The sequence below is a fragment of the Lampetra planeri genome, chromosome 4, assembly GCF_965212315.1.
Source record: "Lampetra planeri chromosome 4, kcLamPlan1.2.h2, whole genome shotgun sequence".
Taxonomy (NCBI): Eukaryota; Metazoa; Chordata; class Hyperoartia; order Petromyzontiformes; family Petromyzontidae; genus Lampetra; species Lampetra planeri.
This window is the reverse complement of record NC_136110.1, coordinates 30,939,594-30,966,014: the sequence shown is the minus strand read 5'-3', so window position 1 is coordinate 30,966,014 and position 26,421 is coordinate 30,939,594. Positions and strand designations below refer to the sequence as shown.

The 26,421-nt window shown below is 48.4% G+C and overlaps 1 protein-coding gene across 1 annotated transcript; it reads left to right on the top strand.

Moving 5' to 3' along the window:
- The first annotated feature begins 1,959 nt into the window (after nt 1-1,959).
- LOC144717931 (glutathione S-transferase A4-like) lies at nt 1,960-25,765 on the top strand. Its single transcript, XM_078593742.1, has 7 exons — nt 1,960-2,172; nt 7,080-7,339; nt 15,194-15,245; nt 20,036-20,168; nt 20,911-21,052; nt 24,000-24,137; nt 24,356-25,765. Exons 2-7 carry the CDS (start codon nt 7,253-7,255, stop codon nt 24,476-24,478), a joined length of 675 nt encoding a protein of 224 aa, XP_078449868.1. The 5' UTR covers nt 1,960-2,172; nt 7,080-7,252; the 3' UTR covers nt 24,479-25,765.
- Nucleotides 25,766-26,421: the final 656 nt, after the last annotated feature.

Sequence of the window (26,421 nt, the reverse complement as noted above, 5' to 3'; positions counted from 1 at the left end):
TTTGATTGCGTTTGTTTTGAGTTGTGGCATGGATGCCTTCTACTGAAGACGGTAATGCTGATGAATCCGATAGTGGTTCCAACAGGTGTATGCACGCCCTTTTTGTGTTAATCTTCAGGCATCACTTGTGCCAGGCCCTGCACATACGTCACACACAAACAAAAGTTTGTATGCATGTGTTCTGGTAACACGCTGATCCAGAACATATTTTTTAAAATGTATATGTCGTACCTTGAGAGAGTCGAGACGAAATTAAAATAACGATTTATGGGTCTGTGGGTGGCCACTCCCTGCTATGACTCAAGAGAGAGGTCGCATTTTATGGTTTATTTCAACATTCACTCATTCATCTACCTTCATCCACTGCTAGATGAGAGCCACCCGTACAGATGTAACTGACGGTATGTGAATCAGCACATTTTTCCGAGTTTTTTGCATTTCAAGTATTGCAGGTAAAGATGACTTGGCAATTATAAGTGTTTTTTTTTCACACTAATCAAGAGATCGTGAATTACAAAAGACTTGCTCGAGATAAGTGAATGGGCTGAGAGGTCCAGTGCACCAAGCCAACAGCGACACTTCAGCCTTGCGACGTCGATGGCAGAATTGGACCAAAAATGGGAAAGACGAGGCGTAATAAAGTTACTTGTGATAATATTCGACGCATTTTCAAGCAGTGTTAATCAAGATAATGGAGTGTACAGGCGAGTGTGATTCAATTGCTTTATGAGCAGACATGCGATGGATAAATGTGGTGTGACACTTGCCCTTGACACATGGAAGTGAATATCGCAACTAAAATTTCCATGGGAGAGGATAAAATAGTTCGTCATAATTCCACTCACTTTTTTATTTGCATTTTACCTTAGAACCACAATCCTGGTGCTTTAAAACCCCCTGTTGTCGTGGAGCAAACCTCCGCCATATGAGCGCAAGACCTGTCAGAATGTATAACCTCAGGATCCGCATGACGATCGTGGAGTTGTCAATGGTGCGGAGCGATCTACTTGAGAGTAGCATTCCTTCTGCATGGTGACCCGATTGTGTCCGCTGACTGGTCGTTGCCGGGATGGCGTCTCGTGGTGCCGCGTGACTTATATGTCCCCTTTAACAATGCAAGAGAGCTGATCAATCGGTATGCTTGCCTCCGAGCTAGTTAACATGCAATTCACGGCTTCGGTTCCTGTTACGTCGCTTGGAATTGTTCTGCTTTGTGGAAGATGGTGCGTTGCCTCGTGTAAGGCGCGTGTTTAAAGATGTTATCGCTCTCGCCTGGTACGCAAGATGCCCACGAACATTTGTTCGACACTACTGTACGGTATCTTATTTCAAAGCTTCTTAAGTCTGCAATGTGCTTCATTTGCAATGCCATTGGGGCACCATGGTAGCGAAATGTTAACTACCTCGCCTGGTATACAGGAGGTCCATGGGTTCGATCCTGACCCTTCCCCATGGTAGGCGTGGATATTTCTCCGGCTTCTCCGGGTTTGCCCTCTAGATTTTAAAAAATGCTTTTAGATTCTTTGACTTCTATAAATTCCCACGAGATGATATAAGCCACTGTGATGAGCCATTGTGTGAGCAGGTCACCTCTGAAAAATAGCTCTCAGCTCAGTGGGCTTTACCTGGTAAAATAAAATATTTAATTCGAATATTTGGCCCGTGAATGCCATTGCGCAAGCCAAAAATGTCCAACTTTTAAGATTAACTCACCGCAAAGATTACTTTGATCACAAAATGTCACGAATTTCAATTGGCCGCACCTGTTGAAACAAAATGATATTGATGGATTTGCCTTCGGGAGCTTCACTGTCAGGCCCTTTCCCCGCACCGAACCCCCAAGAGCCATCCTAACCCCCTCCGGTCACCTCCCACATTTGCCCCCTCCTACCCCCTCCAACACCCCCACTACGTCTCTTGCATCACAGACGAGGGCAGGGACGCTCACTCCCGCCTCCCATTGGCCCTGACTGAGCCAGTGGGTGGATGAGTTCTATGGGAGGGGGGGAGAGGGAAGACGGTGGTGCTGGTTTTAAAAAAAAGTAGCTCAGCGCACACAGGAGGAGCCATTTCTCACAGGTCACACAGGTGTGTGTGTGTGGAGAGGACTGGGACACGGCCATCATAGGTCACAGAAGCGGATCGTCAAATCTCCGACTCGGCTGCCCGAAGGTCAGGGTGACATCATTCAATGGTGTTTGTTGTTGTTGTTCACGTGCAAATTCTAAACCTTCGTTGCAAGTGTCTTGTCCGCAGTGTGCATCGCTGGGGATTTTGTTGTGGTTTAAATCTCCCTGCAGTAGTACACAATTGTGTTCCTCGACTTTGGGGTTTGTATAGAAGGCTAACAATGTTGTGCAAAAAGTCTTGAGTGAGTGTTTTTTTATGGTAAATGTCGTCTGACCAGGTCTGTGTGGGTATTCTCCCACATGGACAACAACAACATCACAAACTCAAAAAAGAAGAATTGGCCAAAATATTCCAAGTAGGATCCACTCCCCTACTTCCACCGAAAAAATGTTTTTTTTTTCTACGTGAATGTCTTTCAAATGAAATATCTTTACGACTTGAGCATTGTGATTGCCCCCATTGAACGTTACGAGACAGCCTTTGAATGGAGGTCATTTGCAGATTTGCAAACAGAACGCGACCGCAATTTCCTCCGGATGGATTTAAATAGTCTTTCTCGTACCAGTCATCACGACCCCACAGCAACCGTGTGCTGTCATAAAATGTTACTTCTCTTTTATAGTCCGTATTTAGTCATGCATGCATGCATGTGTGATGGCACGCGTGTTCTGACCCGCATATTCTTATCTGTTGAATTCTACGTAATGCAGTGAACTGCACACACGTACGTAGCATTGTAATATTGTACTATTGTGTGTTTGTGCTGTACATGCGAATTGAATGCTTACCATTCCATGTATCGGCATCATCAACACGTTGGCTATGTACGCTGCGAAAGAAGTTCAACGTGCATAAAAAGCCTGTCACCCAACGAGTCGGAGGCAAGGGTTGGTGAATGACATTTGTGCGGCTCCCACAGCCAGCGCGACTGCGATGATGGCCAGGAGATGGCAGTAAAGTGGCTTGTGAACCCATGTTTTGATTCTTGAGTGCTATTCCCTCGAATGAGTGGTGGGTTTTCTCAAAGTGCCACTTTTTCTTCTCACGCAGTAAAATGCAACGTTAGGCCATGGTTGGAACCTTTAGATCAACAATGGCCAAGCGTTTAATGTTTATACTGGGTCCGTACGGAGGGTTGAATAGGACATTTGAATACCTTTTACGGACGAAGACAAAGACCGCCCCCCATTCCCGTGTAGCCTTAACAGACTTGCGGCAAGTGCTGTTAGCGAGCACCTATGAAGGCCGGCACGGCACACGAGGGCGTGGGTGGCCAGCACCACCCCCGACCGCCTTTGTCTCCCCAGTGGCGAAGTTTACACACCGCACCAGATACTCATTTGAGGCTGAGTCGATCTAGGGGAGGCCCGTGACCGGTTTGAATAACCATCACTGGTGTTGGCCGTGAGCGGGAATCAAACCCGGGTCGCCGGGTTTATAGCGCAGCGCGCTAACCACTACACCACCGCCACCACTCCCTACACCACCGCCACCACTCCCTACACCACCGCCACCACTCCCTACACCACCGCCACCACTCCCTACACCACCGCCACCACTCTCTACACCACCGCCACCACTCTCTACACCACCGCCACCACTCCCTACACCACCGCCACCACTCTCTACACCACCGCCACCACTCCCTACACCACCGCCACCACTCTCTACACCACCGCCACCACTCCCTACACCACCGCCACCACTCCCTACACCACCGCCACCACTCTCTACACCACCGCCACCACTCCCTACACCACCGCCACCACTCTCTACACCACCGCCACCACTCCCTACACCACCGCCACCACTCCCGACACCACCGACACCACTCCCTACACATTAACGGACACAAACCCCAGTCACTTCTGTGCCTACAAGAGGCAGTGGAGTGGCTGAGAGCGCGGGGGTAACACTATACACAGCTCAAAAGTATTCCCCTCCAGTGCGGCTGGTGTGCTTGCAATGAGGGATTCATGTAGTTTGGGGGAAATTTTGAAGTGGTAGCCACATAGGCTGGTCACCACCAGTGCACTTATGGGAATTGTCAAAAACTTCCCAATGCCGAGACACTGCTAAAAATAGTTTTGAGACTCGCTGAGACTTTCCTTGATAATAAATAAATGGCATAATTGTTAATGTACGAAAGTAAGTTGAACTTATTTCACGCCGTACGTTGCCAACCGTGCTAATCGGCCTCTCGCGCATGAAACGTAAATTATCCTGCGATGCTCATTGCAGAGAGAGGGCAAGGTACAGAAGATTGTGTAACGGCTGTCTCATAATCAAGCAGTAAAGTTTGATTTGTACACATTAGGCTTGTGATGGTTAAACCCGGTCGGTGGCTCTGTGAAATCTGGTGCAATTTGGTGTTCTCAATTCTGTTCTGGAATTATTCTTTTTGTATTGCTGACAATGGGGAGTGCCCGCTAGTGGCTACAGGAGGTGACGGGAACCGCTCGCCTATAACGTCTGCTGATTGCAAATGATCAATTACACATTGTACGCATGCATCGTAAGCTTAAGAATCGATGCATTTACATTGCTTCTCCAGCATACACCATGAGACTCCATGGGCATTAAATGGAATGTCTTGCATGCAGGGTTGCCTCCGGCTCGTCATGTGCAAAAGAGGGGTGTAATAGGCGTTCAGGGCAGCGGAGGGCAGTACACCTAAATACATTGTTGTACTGTACTCCGCATCGACCCCCCTCTGAGCAGCGCGGTGTTGTGCAGCACAGCAGGCGCTGTCTTCTGCTTCCTTCCACGCGGATGTCGTTCTATTCCTTAATGCCAATGGCCATATGCGTCGCGTTGGTGAACGTAAACACCCACCCCCGGTTTATGTTCTCACGAATGCCATCGCCGTTCCGTGCGCGGTTGTGGGAATTCAAGCGCCGGTCATCCTGGGCCCCCATTGTTTGATTGTTTTAGGTGAAGAAATTGAGCTCGATTCACCGTGTCTGTCGTTCAGACTCACGGTTCATTGCACACGAACCCACCCCACCACCTCCCGATTCGAATTTCCTCCGCTTGTTTTTTCTCCTTTTGTTTCCTCGTGTTCGCTTGAGCCATTAAAGTCGCCAGGCTTAGGGGTTGTCAATCGCCGACGATGGATTGAAGCACTTGGGTGTCAGGGCAGTGTCAAACATGACGCACAACTTCATTTGCCACCGGGCAATGTCATCGTTACGTTAAATTGTTGCAATACGATGCCATCATTTGCAGCATGTTATCAATGCTATGCGATGTCACTGGTGTAAAAATTCCAAAATAATTGTATTGTAGGGGCGCTATCCTGCATGTAAAACACAAGGAAATGCTGCCACGATCGGTCGATTCTTGGGCGGTGCCCATGTCCATTTATAGCCCTGAGCTAGTTGGTGGAAAATCCGCATTCCCATGGTGGTAGTGGCCAGCCTCGCCAAAAGTCGACCCCTATGGACTTTCCAAAGTGGTTCATTAATTGGCTTGGCCCATGAGAGATGATGACGACGATGGTGGGCTGAGTGAAACCGAATGGGAATTGAAGCTGCGATATGCTGGTTGTGAGTCGAGCGCTTTGCCACAGCGCGCAAATCCCGTTTCCTTTCAGAGACGAAACGGACCCGCAAACAGGGGTAGAGAAGTGGGGACCAGTGGTTTGCGCACAGCATTATATGGACCCAGCAACCCGAGTCTGATACCCAGCCGTGGGCGAGTGATACCTGAATCCGTTGGAGGGCTCCCTCTCATCCAATATTCAATCTGCACTGAAGTATGGTCAAATCTAGGAACGGATTTTTTTTTAAACAAATTGTTTGGTCATGCTGCTGCTGCTTCTGCGTTAGCAGTGGTCCACAAGCACAACAACAACAAAAACTGAACACGCTTGTCAATAACACTGTGGCCTTCAAAGGTTCTTCGCTTACGAAGATCGGGGAGGAATTTGAGGTCCATGTAGGTGGCGGCAGGAGCACTGGTAGCTGGGACAGGACGTCCTTGACCTGCACGCGTTGGCGGCAGGCGGTGCATTTGAACTCCTTACCAGTTGGAGCCTGGGCGATGGCCCTTCTTCATAGCACGTAGATTGACAGTGGTGTAAATTCTTCTCATTATTTTACATGTAAAATAATTTGAATAATTATTCTCATTATTAGAATAATTATTCTCATTATTTGACATGTACATGGGCCTCACATTTACATGTAAAATAATTAGAATAATTTACCAGGTGCATAATAAACATTGCTGTATACATACATACTTTTAGTTTCTTTCGGTAAAGTCACGTAGGTAAAAAACAAAATAAATTTAATTAATTTAATTTATTTAGTTAATTTAATTTATTTAGTTTTTTACCTACGTGACTTTACCGATAAAACCAAAAAGTATGGATTCTTGCAGTCACTAAAACTTCAAATCTAGAATACATACATACTGTACATGTGGTAGGTTAACGGGAAGTTTATTTGATATGCACTCGCGCACCAATGCCAACTCAATTCCTCAATTTTTGTTTGGATATTATTGTGAACAGCTCGTTGTCATTCCACTGTCAGCTTCTCCGTGCCGTGTTAGTCACGCGGATTATGACCATACTTCACCAGTGTTGGGTTCGTAAAGAGGGGGGGGGGGTTGGGGCTGCAGGACTCGTTCAGATATCACCCGCCACAGTTATCAGCCATGGCCAGTACTTTATTTCAGAACACCGAGTTTGGTGCTCGGTGTTCCAATCGATAATGCCACTCCTCCCATGTTTGCCTGGAGCACACGAAACAGCCATTTTGGGTGACGGAATCTCCGTACTGGTGCGGATCGTGAGGGTTAGTTGACCATATTTCACCGCGCTGGTCAATAATACGTACGGCGCATGTAAGTGACCGCGGACTCTCAAAAGACCGCAGACAGAGAGGATTGAACGTTTCTTGTACAACCACGGGAATCTGTTTTGTCTGCGGCGTGTGCAGGAGCTGAAAGAGAATCTAGAGGAGCTGGGAGGACACGAGATAAAGAGTGAGGGAGAGCGAAAGCGAGAGAGAGGAGGAAGAGCGGAACGGCAGCAGCAGCATCGGAGACAGAGCAGCAAGGAGAGATCGCGAGAGCCAGGCTGGTGCAGGGACAAGAGTGTCGGGGAGCCACCATGAGTTCGAAGGCAAAGCTCGTTTACTTCGATGGACGTGGACGCATGGAGTCCATTCGATGGGTGCTGGCTGCCGCTGGCATCGAGGTGGGTCAGCGTCCGAGGCCAACGTTTTGCCTACTCAAATAAGTTGCCCATGTCAATCGTGTTGAAGGTAATGCCCTTTGTTTACCCAGGGAAAGCCTCGCTGAGACTCAAGTATATTCTCGGGAGAGGTCCTGCATTGCGACGAATGGCCACGAGTGGCATGTGGGATCGAACTGGAGTATCCGGAGATAACCCACAAACGAAATGAGCTGATAATACTGATAGCTACGATCAAGCATCTATTGCAGTGCTACCATCTCCTAGGTGTGTCTCAGCCCAAGCCAACAACTACTAAAAATCTGCCTAAAGCTTTCGTGATTGCAGGAATTCATATTCTTTGGGTCTTTCGGTAAAGCCACGTAGATAGAAAAATAATACAAATAAAAAGAATAACAATATCACGATGTTTCGATCACAACACAAGCAATCGTCATCAGGTGAGAAAAGAGGACGATTGCTTGTGTTGCGATCGAACGTTGTGATATATTTTTTTCTTTCTATCTACGAGGCTTTACCGAAAGACCCAAAGAATATAACTATTAAAACTATTTTTTTTATATATATATAAAATTGTACCATTGTACGGGCCACTGAGCTACATAGCTATTTTTTAGAAGCAACCTGGCCACAAATGATAGTTCAATAAAGTGGCTTATCATGTGGAAATTTATAGCAGCCAAATACTATTAACGCAGCTTGTTTCTAAATGTGGAGGGGAAAAACCGGAGGACCCGGAGAAAAATCCATGCGACCGCGGGGAGAGAAACATGCAGACCCCAAAAATACAGCAGGCGTCAAGGTCGGGATCAAACCCACAACCTCCTTCATACCAGGCGAGGAAGATGACGTTTCACCACTGGTATTCAAAGGGAGCCTCCCATCCAAGCACCAACCAGGCCCACCCCTGTTCAGGTTCCAAAATCTGACGAGATTGAGCTTTTTCGGAGTGATTTGGCCATCCGCATTTGGTGGTCCTGAAACAAGTGGTGGGAATTCTAAATTCTCGTGGCAATAACCAATCTGTCCAGGGAGCATCCGATGTTTACTTCCCACTGAAGTTCTCGTATTTATCCAGTAGAGATGATTGACCCTCATTTGAGATTCGAACTCGCGCAAACCGGGTTTTTAATGTTCGTAACATCTCCTGTGTATATGTATATAAACATAATTGCTATTGAGTTACATTTACGTTTAACAATTTAATAGTATAAGTCGCATAGGCCCCTTTTATTAAAATTATCCCTCCATTGCCCCTAAAAATGCACGCATTTTATAGAGACGTTTACTCCGTCAATGCTACTCATTAATGCCATCAACTGCGTCACCACACGGATACTTGCCGTACTGTCATGCGGGGATGTTCACTGCCTGCATTTAGAGCTCGACAGCACATCTCAACTCGGTGAAGGCCCTCCCCATGACATCTCAGCCATGGGGGCGTTGTTTGACCATACTACATCAAGCTGGTCAGTGTGCGATGTTGAAGGGAGGGGAGCCCAAGCCTGGTTCAGATCTCACTCGCCGCCGATGTTATCCGTGGCCAAAAAAATCTAACCCGGGTCACTGGGTTCACAGTGCAGTGCCCTAAGCACCCCTACACAGCACTGCGCGACTGCCCCATTCCTATAGCAAATACATCGTCGTCAGCCTTGGCCAATCCACTGCTAGATGAGGCCTTCCCCAAGCCGCCGCCGTAAACACGCGTACCGTAGTGAAAACTGAAATATGCTCACGGTGGCTTCAAATCGCGTTCACTGTAAGGAGGAATTCCTGGGGGGGAGGGGGGTGGGGGGGTGTCGAACCCCCGTGCCAGCGCACCTCGCGGTGTTCGCGGCTCATTGAGCAGAGACAAAGGGAAGATAATTGGCGATAATTTGCACCTTCCCCCTAGAGCAGTGGTCCTTAACCCTTCACTGGGTTTGAAACAAAGTGGTCGTACTTACGTGCCCCTGTTTAATTTGTGTTTCGACGATTCACCTTCCAGCAAAAATCCGGCCGTGTCTCGCACACCCAGAAACGGCATCCCGTAACCCCCAGGGGGTCGCGTGCACGCCAGCTTGAGAACCACCGCCCCAGAGGGTCCCTGCAGCCAGTGCCCTCGATCAATAACCACTGTTTCATTGCTTTTATGGCTTTATTTGGGTGATTTTCGAAAAGTGTTTTGGTTTGGCCATGTTTGTTGTAGTACAGAGTTAGACTGATGACCTTAATCTAAGTTGTCTTGTGGTTGTTGTTGTTGTTGTTTGACTTGCATCCCACTGGGATTTTTGCACACAGTGTTGGTGTACGGTGCTTTTTCTGCAATATTTTGCTGTCTTTTCTTGGATTTTCTGTTTGCACATAGTCACTTTAAGATGTTTTCTTGTTCATGTTTTTGTTTTCTGTTTGTTGCGGTTGCACCCGATTCAAGAGCCGAATGGCTCACAGGTCTATACCTAATGAATGAAACTTGAAACTTGAAGAGAAGCGCTGCAGCTGCCGCCACCGGATGCGTATTTGCGTAAACGCTGCGCGCCGAGTAAAAACTTTCGGCTGCGTCCCCTCCCGATGGCTCGTCGTCATCGTCGTCAAAGCCGTCGCCCATCAACCAAGGGTCTTTGCGATGCAGCGATGCGTCCCACTGCCGCGCGCCGATTCTGTCGTGTGGTCTCCGCGGTGGACGTTCCCCTGGGTGCGTTCGCTCATCTGGCTGCCACTCCTTCGCCAGTCTCGACCGTTGGCTGTCTTCCCTTCTAGCCGCGACGCGTCCCGCACAGTCCACTTGAACCCTTTCCCGTTCCGAGACGTCTGCAGGCTGCAGGCAGGGGTCCCGTTCACCGCTGAATCTTGGAACGCGCGAGCGGTTCAATGTTAATTTTGTTCAGAGTAAAGACACTGTACTCACGGCAGAGAACGATAGAGACACGACCAACTTCTGACAGCTTGTGCCAAGCCGTGCCACACGCTCTCCCGTATGGCCTTGTGGGAGCCTCGGTACCGATAAAGTTTTTTATTTTAGTTTTCTGATTCCGTTCCGGAAGAACAACTGAATCCATAAATGTACGAGCTTGTCGCACATGTAAGCCATCAGAATCGGAAAGGGTTACGTAATACCCATTATGTTGTGTCTAACCTGCGTTTGTTCTCCAATCCAAGTACAAGTCTTCCTGTCACTCAGTCTAATTCCAAGCAGGGCACCTCTCCGCGCGTCTTTGAGCACTTTTCAGCTTTTGTTCCATTTTCTTTGTCAATGCCCGCGATTCTGAGTCGTGTGCAATAGCCGGTGATACGAAATGATGATTAAAAACACTCAGAGATGGCCCATTTGGACTGCCCTCCTCACCAAATCGCAGATGCCCTCCTACATTTGTGAAACAAAACACCACGGCTAAGAAATGTGGATGCCGTCACACCCCACGCACAACAACTGGTCTAGATTTACGACCGAATTACCCTGAATGTGCCCGATCTTGTCTATCTTGGGAAGCAAAGCGTGTTTGAGTCAGGTTTAGCGCTCGAATGGGAAACCGCCTGGGAATAAACAATTTTGTTCATTTGTTGCTGCGAGGTTGACGGGAGATGGTGGTCCAGCAATGGATGTTTTCATCCTATCATGCGGGCATTGTTTCCTGCAATGCTTGGGGGGGTTCTCCAGTTCTATATTTGAAGCTTTCGTGACTGCATGGATTCATATGCTTAGGTTTTTTCGGTAAAGTCACGTAGGTAAAACATCAAAATTAATAAAAATAAAATAAAGATCACGACGTTTCGGAGGCAACACAAGTCTTCGTCATCAGGTGGGACCGTCACAGCCAGATTAGCCCCCACTTGATGCAGCTAATCTGGCTGTGACGGTCCCACCTGATGACGGAGACTTGTGTTGCCTCCGAAACGTCGTGATCTTTATTTTATTTTATTTTTATTAATTTTGATGTTTTACCTACGTGACTTTACCGAAAAAACCTAAGAATATGGTTCTCCAGTTATTGTGATTACCTCCTCCATGGGATTTCACAATGCAAGGCCCTCCATGAAATAGTCTTAAAATGTATTCTCACTCAATAAGTTAACGCTAATTAATCCCCCCAAAAATGGCATCATTATTACAGTATTATCATTAGTGTGCTTTACTAAGGCTCGTGTTGTGGTGGTGATGGGTGTGTGTATGTGTGATGTGGGGAGCGGTGGTGTAGCGCTCAGCGCGCTGCGAACCCGGCGACCCGAGTTCAATTCCAACTCACGACCAACACCCGTGACGATTATCTGAACCGGTCCTGGGCCTCCCCTAGATCGACTCAGCCTCAAATGAGTACCTGGTGCGATGTGTAAAAACTTCACCACTGGGGAGACAAAGGCGGCCGGGCGTGGTGCTGGCGACCCACCCCCTCGTGTGTCGTGCCGGCCTTAATGGGCGCTCACGAACAGCACTTGCTCCTTACAATCTGCTAAGGCTACACGGGGCGTCTTTATCTTGATGTTGTGCCTGCAGTGTAATTCAGATGCTCTTTGAGATAAATCAGGACGGTGAGGTTGGGTGCGCTCAAGCATGCGCCTGCTCTTCCTGCTCTTCTTACCCTACGGGGAACCAGACGCAGCTTTGAAACCCCTGTAACAAAAAATGTTTGGCAATAACCCCCCCCCGCCCAGCACAAAACCGCAAGGCAATTGGTTAAATTCCTGCATTGTGCAAAGAGGATATTGTGACAGTGGTTCGGATTTTTTGTAATTGTGTAAAACAGGACGCCTAATAAAAGACCAATCGTAGCAGACGGTGGCGATTTTTTTGGAGTGCCTCTTTGCCACACTCGTTAAATCCGCAGCGCTCGGTCAAACCCAGTCGCCTGATTCATATATCGTTGAAGGGGAGCCGTGCCACATCACCTTGGCAGACATCCCACATTGGCGACATTTATCCATTTTTGGCAACAACAACAACAACAAAAAAGATGCTCACGCGTGAATCGTAAATGTGAATTTTTTGTAAAAAAAAAATCTGAGCCTGCGGGAGCGATTCGCACGTTGGAGAATGTTGTTCCCCCCGTCAGAAACATTTTTTGCGAACTCCGGCCAATGTGTTCGTCAGTGCGCTAGTGCAGCATTCGCGTCTCCCTCTTTCAAGGCGATGCCCAGGCACCAACCTTCTGCCCGCCGTCGTGGCGCCTGTCGCTATTGGGACACTCCATGTCAGTGTTCTTCACTCATTTTCAGAGGGGGAGGTGGGGGGGGGGCACTTTTGCCGATAAGACATCATCAGTTGCGAGGGCCGCCACACGTGTGAAACCATTTTGGGGGTTTGACAGCAGCACGATGTTGATGATGATGATGGTGGGGGTGTTGTCACGTGTTGTGTTTTTGTCGGGGGGGCCGCACTAAAGGCCCCAGTGACCGCCAGTGACCCGCGGGCCTCGCAGTGAAGAACGCCGCCGCTTCTTCGTACGTCGAAAATGTCTTCCCGTTGTCTTGCCGCCGAGCAGGGAAATCGTTGAAACGTTTCGCCTCAACGCGTGAAGCTGCACCAGAGGTCGCAACCGGGTACCCGATACCCGTACCCTACCCGATACCCGGCTACCCGTACCCGGCCGGGTACGGGTAGCCGTTTGCGACCCTGGTGCGGCCGGGTACGGGTAGGCCGTGAGTCACTGGTGAGTCACCGTTTGTCACTCATTTCCCAACGTCTTGTCTCTTCTCACAATTCAAGTTCCTAGAATCAACCCACCCGCGCCTGCAAAATGGCTTCATCCCAGAGGTCGCAATCAGGTACCCGGTACCCGATACCCGTACCCTACCCGGGTACGGGTACCCGTTTGCGACCCTGGTGCGGCCGGGTACGGGTACGGGTAAGGAATCAAAACCCGTTTGCGACCTCTGAGCTGCACCGCCTCGTCCTTGTGCTGGTGACGGCGGCGGCGAAGCGACTCGACGGCCACCGCTTGGGCTGCCGTTGCTCCCGTGGTCACTTTCTCACTCTGCCACGCGGGTGGCTTTTTCCCGAGTGCGGGTATCCAAGGCTGCGTCTCCCCCCCCCGTCTCTGTCAACAGAGATAAATGCCCTGGGGGTACGGTATTCAAAGAGCGTACTGTATGCGGCGTCCAAACAATCATAATCCGTTCCCCATTGCATTTGTTTGTGCGTGTTGATGTTATGTTGCATACATCGGGCTGCAGTGCCACTTTGCCCAATGTTACCCTGTGGTCACACAAGCCATGGAAGTGTCATACACAGCAAGTACATCCGCAAGTCTATGCCCAGCGTTGTGCGTACGCACCGCACGACAAATCCTGGAGGCTGAGTCTTGACCATTGGCCATGGACGATAAGCGTAGCAAGTTGGACTTAAGCTGTAGTAGGCCTCCCCTAGCTCGATTCGGCCTCAGAGGAGGGCCTGTTGCATCGTGTGAACATCTCCAGGGGGAGGATACAGATGTTGGCCACTCCACCAGATTGTGTGTGCCGCTGACCTCATCCAGCAGTGGATCGACAAAAGGGATGGACATGTAAAGTGGTCCGTTTCGCTACGTAAGAAATCAAATAACATTGTAGTCTGTCAGCTTATGGGCCAGCATTTGCTTTAAGCCGGCAAATCTTCGGCCAATTTAAAGTTTCTGAGCCCTGTCAGTAGAATGTGAGGTCCATTGCACGCGGAACAGGCTGCAAATTGTTTGTGGAATCGAATGGTGCAATTGCATGCGTAAATCGAACAAGACAGAGAGAACATAAACTTCCGATGTGATTGAGAGATGGGCAGTTGCAGAGTTTGTTGTCCTTCCCCAGCACCTCTGATTATCATGGTTGGCTACGTACGGTACGAAAGAAGTTCAACATACGTAGAGAGTTGATGCGTTGTTCCTGGACTGCAGATGAACAGCGCCAGTTTGTGAGAGTATTTCTCAGCGAGGCAATAGTTACGGCTCTCAATGTAGCCGAGCGTAATACACTTTTCGTGAAGACTAGATGTCTCCTAAAATCTGGCACTTCGTAATTGTTTAAACTTCCTCTCGGGTTCTTATCCCAAGCAAAGTGGTGTTCCAATAATGATGCCAAATGTATGTTAGTTGGGGTTAAGTTGATGCCCCATTTCTAGCGCGCCAAAGCAAGTTCTGCTGCCTTTGTCATCGGAATTCCTTGGACTGGTTTTAACGGACATAGTCCATTAGGGCTCGTCAACCCTGTTCACGCTCGGTCAATGCAGACGCCTAGCATCGTCATTCCAGTCGCATACACGTGTGGAATGAGTGAGCCGAGTGCAACCCGTGTGTGTGTGTGTGCAGTGGTTGGCGGCACTACGCTATGAACCCAGATGTCTGAGTTTAATTCACTGCCATGGCTAACATCAATGGGAATATCGGAACCAGTCCTGGGCCTCCGTAGGTTAACTGAGCCACCTTAAATTAGTACTTGGTGCTACGTGTAAACATTGGCACCGGGGAGACAAAGGCGGTTGGGTATGGGGACTGGCCACACCACCTCCTCAAAACACCGTGCTGCCCTTCATAGGTGCTCTCCTTACAGCACTTTGCCCAACATCCTGTGTGCGCTACACGGCAGATCTTTATCTTTGTCTTGCATTGCACAGGTAAGGGCCGTGGGCCATACCCCGGTTATGGATCGCTTCCCTGGAGTCGCCATGCTCTGCTCGTCTTCCCCTTCAGCTCTGTGATGGCACCGCGCTGCGTAGTCGGCTGTGTGCTGACGAGAGTGTCTCTCTCTCCTGCGGCGGTTGTTGTTACACAACGTGGCAGGTGGCGGAATTATACCCGTACTGATGGCACGAGATGATTGCGACATTCTTTCTTTAACTTTGTATTACGTCGCTTTTGTTTTTAAATCTCTCGCTCGCTCCCTCTCTTTCTTTCTTTCTTTTGTCCCTCGAAACAGTTTGAAGAGGAGTTTCTGAAGACGAAAGATGAATATCAGAAACTGCTCAAAGGTTAGAAGCATTTATAGATTTCTGACCTTTACACATTACGATTTTATTTACAAATGCTGTTGACACATTATAATTGCTCGTTTCTAAGTAAGAATTTGATATTTCAAACAACATAAACCAAATGATCATTGTAAAGTTATGTTTATAGATATATATTCTCTGTAAAAACATTAAATGCCAAACCACCAACACCGTTGCATTATTGCCAAGCTAAAAATAAATTCCATGTATTTGTTTCACAAGAAATGTTTTTGAAGGTCGCTTGAAGGAAGAGAGACGGGAGGAGATCGAGAGACAGCGCTAGGGACAGAAATGGCGAGAGTGGGACAGACGGGGAGAAGGCAGAAGTAGTATCGGCAGGCGGCAGTGAGGGACAGGCAGAGCAAGTGAGACGCGCAGAGACGTACAGGCAGCGGTAGAGACACAAACTGGCAAAGACACACAGGGAGACTCACACCCGCAGACAGTCGCATACACGGGGAGACACGGGGAAGATGATGATGCATTCTGAGCAAGAGACCGATAGGTTCGTCCGGAGAAATGCTGAGAGCAATTTGCATGATAATTGATGCAAAATCTTGTTCCCTTAGACACGGGGTGAGGGTGCAACTCTGAGAGAGATCTGAATGAACTCGAATCACGTCTTGTGATATGATCCCTATAGCACAACTCGAATAAAGTCGGGGGAAATAAATGGAAATAAAGATTTGAAAAAATATATATTTGATTGCGTGGCTGCCCCCCACGTATTGTCAGTGTTTGAGTTGTTGGGCAACGGGCGTTTCAAAATTCGACTTTGTTTTGAGAAGGACGGGTGATTCGGAGGTCAGAGCTCTGAGCTGACACTGCTGGACCCTGATCCAGGCAGGTTTGCCCGTTTATCTCTCTGCAGGATAATAAACGTGTTGGTCTGCGAGTTGGCCGAGCAGCTCAGAGGTTTCAGCAACTGAGCGGGTGCCATTGAGAACATGGGATCTAATCCAGCCAGTCGCCTGTGTTTAAGCCGGGTTCTCAAGTGTAGTGAAGTTGATGGTCTTAGGCTGGGTCACTAATGGATTGCAGAAAAATGTGGCTTTTTCCATCCTCTGAGCATAAAAAATGACGGTTTGACCGCCATGCAACGGGCATCACCTCTGTAGCAGGGCGGGTGGATAAGTGCTGTTCCCTTCTGTGTGAACCAGGGGTCACTTGCAGGCATCTCAGGAGTAGTTGTGTGATATCCGCTTCTGTGGGTCCATTCTTGAACACGGTGGGTGGGTGGGTGGGGGGTTGGGCTGCTCGGTGAATGGATTCTTTGTCTTGTTGTAGTTGGAATAACAATGGGGGAAAGAGAAACAAAATTGTTGGTATTTTTTCCCCATTGTGCTATTAGCGTCAACGTCAAAGAGGTGGAGCAGTGTGCCACGAGTGTCAGAGAATGACCTGTGGCAGAGATTTTGAAAAAAAAAATGTTAAAGTGGCCACCTTATCTTTTCTCGAGAAAAACTCTGCTATGAAATTGCTTGTTGCATGACAGTCAAACAAATATTGTTTCTCAATCTCAACCTTTACGGTAGAGTTTTTTTGTCCAGCCACTAGGAGCAGGGCTAAGTTACTTAGCTCACTTTGCTTGAGAATCTGGTTAATTCAGGGGCGGCTGAAACCCAGATTCCTCTATTTAAATTCCAACAGCCAAGTGTCCCTCTCATTTCACGGGAGCTCAAAATCCCGAAATCCGAAACACAAATCCAACGTGATGATAGCATCATCACGTTGGATTTGTGTCATCTGGTCCAACCCATGTGAGACTAGGCTCTAAGGAAAGCTGTCTCGGGTGTGGACCAATCAACTTCAAGGACAGTGCACATTATCAGAGTTATGTCTTTTGTTTGTATTATAACTGTAGGTTTTGTGGTCTATGCAAACATGACTCCTTGTAAAAAGGTGTCAGTTTTGTTGCCAGATAGAAGGGTAAAAAAACAATTATCAAGTATAAATGTATCGTAACCCTCCACCACCCGACACAGCCAATTAGTAAGGGATTTGTCACGTAAACAAAACGCCAATTAGTTACTACTTCAGCACACCGGTGTGTTGGAGAGTAAGTCCACAACGTTTACAATCTGAGTAGTACGACGTTTCGCTGGTAATTACATCCAGCATCATTGGGCGATGTGCCAGATAATCACTCTCCCGATGTTCATCTTGGCCAAGATTTCAACTTAGGTTAATCGCACAGTGCTATAACTACTATGCCACTGCTTCACCCCTCATTGTACGTATTCATATACATGGAATAATCTGCAAGTAACAGGGGATATTTCTTGTTTTCTCCTTTTTCTATGGGTACCATGTCACCATTTAAGCTAATAAACTCTTTTTTATTTTACCAGGTAAGTCCCATTGAGCTCTATAGCTTTTTTTCAAAAGCGACCTGGCCACAAATGATAGCTCAACGAAGTGGCCTATCATGTGGAAATTTATAGCCGTCAAATCCTCTAAATGCGTGTTTCTAAATGTGGAGGGGAAAACTGGAGGACCCGGAGAAAAATCCACACAACCACAGGGAGAACATGCAAACTCCAAATATACAGAGCGTCAGGGTCGGGATCGAACCCATGCCCTCCTGCGTACCAGGTGAGGTAGTTAACATCTCGCCACCAGGGGATTTATGCTCGTAAACACAGTTAATAGTTGACGGGCACTGCATCAACATTTCTCAGCAGAGTCCCCGTTTCGTGTCGCCTGAGCGAAATGACTCCGAGCCACTGATGCCCCAGGAATTGAACGTAACCACGAGAATGTCATACGCCCCGAGAACATCGGGGTTCAAATGCCATTGTGAGAGGGCTGCCGATTTTCTTTTAGGCCTGCTGGCATCAAGCCACGTCCCAGTGGGGCAGTGGATGAGAGGGCACAAGGCCCACAGTTGTACAATGCAATACAATTTGCATGCATATAGCGTCCGAATGCGACCATCTCAAGGCATTGTATAGAACAGTGGCCATATTTATTTCTTATCAACAACACCATTGTAGGTAGACGGGAAAAGGAAGGTTCAGAGCCTTGACTTGAACGGGGGCAATGGAGAAAATAGCCGGGCGGCGGCAGAAGCAATGCACGCCCTGTGTGCAGAAAGTGCGTGGAAGGGAAGAGGGTGAGATGAGAGGGGAGAGATAGGAGGGTGCGTGGAGGGGAGGAGAGTGAGATTGGAGGGGAGGAGAGTGAGATGAGAGGGAAGAGGGTGAGATGAGAGGGGAGAGATAGGAGGGTGCGTGGAGGGGAGGAGAGTGAGATTGGAGGGGAGGAGAGTGAGATGAGAGGGGAGAGATAGGAGGGTGCGTGGAGGGGAGGAGAGTGAGATTGGAGGGGAGGAGAGTGAGATGAGAGGGGAGAGATAGGAGGGTGCGTGGAGGGGAGGAGAGTGAGATTGGAGGGGAGGAGAGTGAGATGAGAGGGGAGAGATAGGAGGGTGCATGGAGGGGAGGGGAGTGAGATGGGAGGGGAGGAGAGTGAGATGAGAGGTAGACAGGGGTGAGTCCAAGGAGGATCTTGAAGGCAGTGCGATCTTGAAATAGATCTGGAATTAGATGGGAGCCAGTGGAGGGAGTGGGGTGATGTCCGTCATATTTACGGATGTAGGTGATGAGTCTGGTTGCAGCATTTTGGATTATCCGGAGTTTGGAGGTGAGGAATTCGATGTCAATTTGGAACGTGAGGAAATCCTAAAGCCCTTGTTGGGTTTGAACGTTCGCATTCCCAGGGTCTCCTTGCATGGGTGGGGTAGTCGGATTTGCTTTTCGAGCACGATTTGTACGTCACCAGGCGACCACAGCTGTCTCTGCTGCAGTATCAAATTCACGTCTGTCATTGCGGCACTGAGTGAAGAGTCGCTCGTGTAAGCACGCACCAGTGGCAGACGACGCTGCTTTTGGGTGAGGCTGCCAAGTCGGTGCATGATTTTGCTTGCCCAGTTTTATTTTTATTTTGTGTTCTTATGTACAGCATCGTGAGGTCTCCTCCTCTCGTTGGCCAAATCGCCCTGAATGCACTTTGCTGGCTCTAAGATGATCGGAATCTAAACGCAGTTGAGCCCACCCACGTACATGGGTGACCATTGACTGCGAGTTATCCAGGAGCTGGCTGGTTTTGCAATGTTACCCACAGGCATGCGTGGGTTTTCTGCAGGTGCTCCAATCTCGCACTGCCACATGCCACTCGTTCTTGAATGGAATTGGTCGATCACCCGAGTGGCAAAGAGAGAATTCTAAGGCTCGGCAAGGGATTCCTGGGTAATTGGGTTGTACTGGAGACCACATTTTGGAGCTGTAAAACATATGCATCTACAGTATGCAAAAAGGAGAAGAGGTTTTACCATTTCTCTTGCGATAAAACAGGAGGTGTTAAGATGTTAAAACACCAACTAGGTAACTTAATTCACCACACGTACTTGTGGCAAAAACATGCAAACACACTGGTGGTGATGGAGCGCTAATACATTGGCACGTGTGTACACCACGTGACGACGGTATGAATTGCCTCGTGTTGGAAGGAGAAGGGTGTACGACACACACCTTATTTACGCTCTCCAACTCAAAACGGACAAATCCCTCGGTACCTGATCAAAAGGTGTGACTAACTTGGATTAAAACCGCATCGCAGAATTGCCCCCCCCCCCCCTCCTGTTACAAAAAATCGTGCGAACACCAAATGTGCTCCCGATTCCGTTTGTACGCATGGATGGTGAACTTCTTTCACACCGCACGTAGCCAAACGGAGGCGATTCGTTTCCGCCGTCTCGTTGCGCGCAGACGGCGTCCTGCTGTATGAGCAGCTGCCCATGGTGGAGATGGACGGCATGCGGCTGGTGCAGACTCGTGCCATCATCAACTACGTCGCCGACAAGGCCGGCATGCAGCCCAGAGATGCGCGCCAGAGAGCACAGTGAGGAGGAGCACGGCCTTGTGCTGCCGGGGCCACTCCTTCCTGCAGCCACTCACATCGCAGCCACTCGTTTACATTCACCCCCATACACCCCATACACACCCATACAATACACTCATTCAAATAACCCCTATGCACACTCGTACAATACACTCATTCACATAACCCCCATACACCCCCCCCCCATCCAATCTACTCATTCACATAACCCCTATACACACCCATGCAATCCACTCGTTAATTTTAACTTCTACATACCATTTTTTTTCGAATTAAAGCTTCCGTGACTGCAGGGATTAATCTTCTTGGTTCTTTCGGTAAAGGCACGTAGAATGGAAATAATAAAATAATAAAAATTTCTAATAATGAAATTATTCTCACACAGAATTATTTTATTATGTTTTATTATTTATTATTTCCATTCTACATACAACCCATTAATTTCATGTTAACCTCTACATACACTCATATAACCCACTCAATGACATTAAACCCTATGCACACTCATACAATCCACTCATTTTAACCCCAATACACCCTCATACAGCCCACTCACTCATATTAAACCCAACACACACTCCAATACAGTCCACTCACTCATTCATACTAAACCCCTACACACACCCATACAGCCCACTCATTCACACCGCTGCGTTCCAAGGTGCTCGCTATCGCAGTCTTTGGCCCGGCAGTTGATGGCGACTGCTCCAGGGGGTGACGACTTTTTGTCTTTGTGGAGCAGCGTGGACATGTACGTGGAGGGCATGCGAGACCTGGGGGAGCTGATGCTGCCCCTCGCCTTCTTGAAGCCGGAGGAATTCGAGCAGAGGCTGAAACAGGTGGAAGATAAAGCCTCCAAGCGCTACCTGCCCGTCTACGAGAAGGTGCGTGCACGTGTGCGCGCGTTTAGGCGAGCGGTGGTGCAGCAGTTAGCGCTACGCTGCGCTGCGAACCCGAGTTCAATTACTGCTCACGGCCAACATCGGTGACGAATATCTGAAGCGGTCCTTGGCCTCCTTTAGGTCGACTCAGACTCAAATGAGTACCTGGTGCGGTGTGTGTAAACATCGCCACTGGGGAGACAAAGGCGGCCGGGCGTGGTGCTGGCCACTCACCCCCTCGTGTACCATGCCGGCCTTCATAGGTGCTCGCTAACAGCACTTGCCCCTACAGTCTGTGAAGGCTGTATGGGGTATCGTTGCCTGTCTTTTGTGCATCTAAGCACATGAACACGCACCTCAGTCACTTCTGTGCCCCTCTAGCCCCCCGATAAGTGCAGCCAAGACGGTCGCAGTGGCTGATAAATATCTTCACAGTGGTACGTCTCGCATGGCCGCTTGGTAGCACGAAACGAAATCGTGGGCCGCTTGCTGCCTGCAGGCCGTAGGTTCCACAGCTCTGCCCCAGGTGGACTTGGCAGTACGATGAGCAGCCGCTGTAGGGGAGAGACTGGACGGGCGGCGACAGGGAGCAGGGCTCCGAGGGGGCGCGTGTCCCAGCGCTCGTTAAGTGCGTTATTCCTGGATCAAGCCCAGGTGGGGTCCGTACTGCTGCCAGGTTGACACCTCCCAAGCGAACAACACCGGTGCCAACGTACATCCTCTCCAACCCTCCCCCCCCCCCACTTGACACCTAGCTAATTAGCATCGCACGCACGCCGTGTCTTAATCGCCTCCCACAGGAGGAGGGCTCAACGTGGACTGTAGTAGGTTGAGAAGGGGAGGGGGGGGAATAAAGTTCTAAAGAAGAGAACGGAGAGCCGTGTGTCTGGTAAAGGCGGAGAACAAAATTACACGGTGCTTCAAAAAAATGTTAACACTTCCGAGAATTTGAAATTAAAAAAAATGTGAACACTTCTGAGAATTTGAAACGATAGCACAAGAAATGTGCCGCCTCTGGGCTCTGTCGACCACCTGGAGAAGATTCCAGGCATTGTGTTGACAATGATGGCGAACAAGTGGAGACTCTTTGGCTTTTTGAAGCGATTAGCATACACTCTTTATCATGTTACAGTGTATTATCCGTTCTTTTCCCATTAAAAACGATAGTGCCATGTCAGTGTTAACATTGTTTTGAAGCATGCTGTACAATCCAGAGGACCTATTTAGAGCTTCCTCTCGCCGGAAGTGTTTCAGTTTCAGTTTCATTTATTTGGTATAGCCCTGTGAGCCATTCGGCTCTTGAATCGGGTGCAACCGCAACAAACAAAAAACAAAAACATGAACAAGAAAACATCTTAAAGTGACTATGCGCAAACAGAAAAATCCAGGAACAGAAAAATCGTGAGCAACCACTCACAGGGCTTCACCACCAAATGTATATCCACGCAGTATTATTGTTCTATGGGAAGCTCATTTGCCAGTAAAAATATGATAATTGTTTTTTTACCCTTCTATCTGGCAACAAAACTGACACCTTTTTACAAGGAGTCATGTTTGCATAGACCACAAAACCTGCAGTCATAATACAAACAAAAGACATAACTCTGATAATGTGCACTGTCCTTGAAGTTGATTGGTCCACACCCGAGACAGCTTCAAGGACAGTGCACATTATCAGAGTTATGTTCTTTTGTTTGTATTATGACTGCAGGTATTGCGGTCTATGCAAACATGACTCCTTGTAAAAAGGTGTCCGTTTTGTTGCCAGATAGAAGGGTAAAGAACCAATTATCATATTTTTACTGGCAAATGAGGTTCCCATAGTGTAGATGCTTGCCCCGAGCTCTCATACTCTGATGGTGCATTGTCTTTGAGTTGTGCGCCTTTTGGCGTCATCTGGTCCAACCCATGTGAGACTAGGCTCTAAGGAAAGCTGTCTCGGGTGTGGATCAATCAACTTTAAGGACAGTGCACATTATCAGAGTTATGTCTTTTGTTTGTATTATGACTGCAGGTATTGCGGTCTATGCAAACATGACTCCTTGTGAAAAGGTGTCAGTTTTGTTGCCAGATAGAAGGGTAAAGAACCAATTATCAGTATTATTGTTGTTGTTTTTCGTACAAAACTTGAACCGATCTCTTCCTGTGGGTTTTTTTAATGCTTTGAGTTCATGTCGTGGCTGCGAGTATCAGTGTGTCTGGTCGGGGAAGCATTCTTGGCGTTACGAGCGGTGATGTGGGTTTTAGGGTGTCATATATGGTGATGGTCACATTGTGCTGCTTGTGCTGATGCTACTCATGGAGGAATGATGTGCGGATGCTGGTTATGGAGTGACGGATGTTGTATCGACGTTGGTGGCGGCGATGAAGTGATGATTCACTGATGCTGGTGATGGAGTTTATGGTGTTGTACTGCCACTGGTCTTGCTGGCGTCAAGTTACTTCAAGTGTATTTGTATAAGCAGGTGAGAATGCAAGAGACTGGGATGAGTGTCATTCGCAAGAGTTGCATGCGTCACCAAAACGACAGAAGCAAAACAATAGAGCGTAAAATTTCGATTTAAAGCTTTCGTGACTGCAGGGATTTATCTTCTTGGTTCTTTCGGTGAAGTCACGTAGAAGGGAAATAATACAATAATAAAAATAAAACATAAAATAACATTCTCACGACGTTTCGGCCACAAGGCAAGCAGCCATCCTCAGGTGAAGAACAGGGCTGTCGGAAAGACATTTCGGACGTTGTCTTTCCAACAGCCCTGTTCTTCACCTGAGGACGGCTGCTTGCGTTGTGGCCGAAACATCGTGAGAATTGTATTTTGTTTTATTTTTATTATTTTATTATTTCCCTTCTACGTGACTTTGCCGAAAGAACCAAGAAAATGAAGCGTAAGTACCCATGTACTGGTTGTTGGTGACGGTGATGTTGCACTGCTGGTGTGGCGATGGTCAGGTACTTGGCGATGGTGGTGGTGGTGGAGGCTTCCTGGTGGGCACCTCCCTCACCGTGGCCGATGTTCTGCTGCTGGAGCTGCTGCTCGCGCTGGAGGAGAGATTCCCTAAACTTCTCTCCGGCTTCCCGCACCTCCAGGTAAAGGGACCTTACGAACACTGGCTGTCCGTCATCGACATCCCTTGAAGGCTAGCAGCTCCCGGCAAGCGATGCGGAATGTCAGTCGTTGTACTGAGCAGCATGCGACACGACCCGAAAAGCGCTTTACAAGCACAACCGTGAAAGCCTACGCAGCGGTAGAAGCCATGAGCCTCGCGACCCCCTTAACCTGGCGTTGCTCCCTCTCCCCGTGCCAGGAGTTCAAGGGACGCCTGAGTCAGGAGCCGAACATCAAGCGCTTCCTGCAGCCGGGCAGCCAGAGGAAGGCCATGCCCGACCAGGTGTACGTGGACACGGTGCGCTCCGTCTACAACATTTAACCGGGCGGCGCGTGCGGGAAAAACACTGGAACCATCGACCGCCACGGCTCCTCCGTCGCCCGCCTGGCTGCGTGCAATCAAGGGCGAGTTTGGGCTCTCGTGCTGAACAAGGCAACTGGCACGCCCGGCTCGTGATGCGAAAGGCTTCCTGCTGAGCATTTAACAAGTCAGAGCCGTGCGGTAAACCTTCGTGCTATTGGAATCAATGAGACAACACGTGGCAGAAAATAGTGCGAGTAATAGAAATTAAATGTGGTAAATGAGACGAGGAAGAATTGATTACTGAATCGAGATCCAGAATTGACTGTCCATCTAATCACAGGGGTTAGTGAATCATTAGATACCTAATTAATCATACATTTTAGTTTTGAGGCATATGATACATGAAGTTGGGCTCCAGGGTAAGCCAAGGTTCACGTTGGTTGTCACTTTGCTGTCTCAGCTTCAAAAGTCGTGCCGTGTCAAGGTCCTGTTTTAAAAGATCCTCATCACAGATGGAAAAAGCCCCCAGTCAACCTTTGGTCACTGGGAGGTCACTCATAATCCTCTGCTACCTCCACAGTGAGGAATTCCTGTCCCCCAGCTCACCATGCTGTCGACTTCTCGCTCCTGTTCAAAGTCCAGGATCAAAAGCTACCATACGTTCTGCCTGTGACCGACTCTGCCCCACTCTCTCTACAAAATGAACATCGTCTTCAGATGCCGTCGCATTTAGTTTCCATTTAAATTCACATTCCATTGTATCGTTTGGTGTTCTATTAAATTCTTTACACTAAATTCAAACGCCCGCTACGCTTGCTCGATTGTGCATTGGGGAGGCGTTCATCTCCACGGGGCACAGACTTCATACGTGCATCTGTAATCTCGCCGATAGCCACCAGAAACCCTCGACTTGTAGGAGACCCTGAGCTGCCACTGTGTGGGGAGAGCCCCCTCCCGATCGAATCCAGCTGAGGCCCTTATCCCAGACTCCCTCGGTGCCCACCCACCAACATTGACATGCTTGAATATAACCATATTAAGGCTTTTAGGTGCCTTGAACTGGCTTTAGGTAATAATTGTATTGCTTGTGGGTTTACTGCTGAAGAATGAGTAAATGTTTTGCCTTCAGGTTTACTGTTTTATGATAATGTATTCAGACTGGCTGTAACTCAATGTACTGTATACTCTTTACATGAAATACACTGATGATTATAAATGCAAAGAGTTATCTTTACTTAAAATCAGTTTCGTTTTCAATCTTGAAATTTCATGTGTAACTGTTTAAATAAACATCCAAGACCTCCAGCTGAAATGAAGTGTATTAAACTTTGATGCGAGCTCAACTACTTTACAACACCTCGTGATGGACAACATCACAAAATGGAAGAAACTCACGCATTTAGTTTTTTCAAACAGCCGAGGATGTTTGTTGAACTTCTTTCGCACCGTACAAAGCCAGCTGTGCTAATTGGAGCTAGGGGAAGAACAAACTAAACACACAAAAAGCATTTCTAAAGAAATTAGTTTTCAATCTAGATAACATCGGAAGTGGCTTCCTGATATCGAAAGAGCTTTCCAAGTGACCGCAGAATGCGCAGCGCGATGCGGTGACCGCCGCCTTTGTTCGATGTCCAGCAGCCGAAAGCCACGAGCCGACGCTGACCACCGGAGTGTTCGCGTGACGGTGGTTCATGCTGCTTGGCGAGATCAGCGAGGTAGTGAGGTTCATTTGTGGCAAGCACCCTCGGGTGCAATGAGCGCTAAAAGCTTAGGGGCCGTCCATAAATGACGTCACGCGATTTTGGACGATTTTTGACCGCCCCCCCCCCCCTCGTCAAACGGCGTCTCAAAGTCAGGCGCCCCTTAAATATGACGTCACAAAGCTCTGCCACCCCCCCCCCCCCCCAAAAAAACATGCTTCAAATCGCTTTAAACTATTGTCATTGTAGTGCGTATCTAAT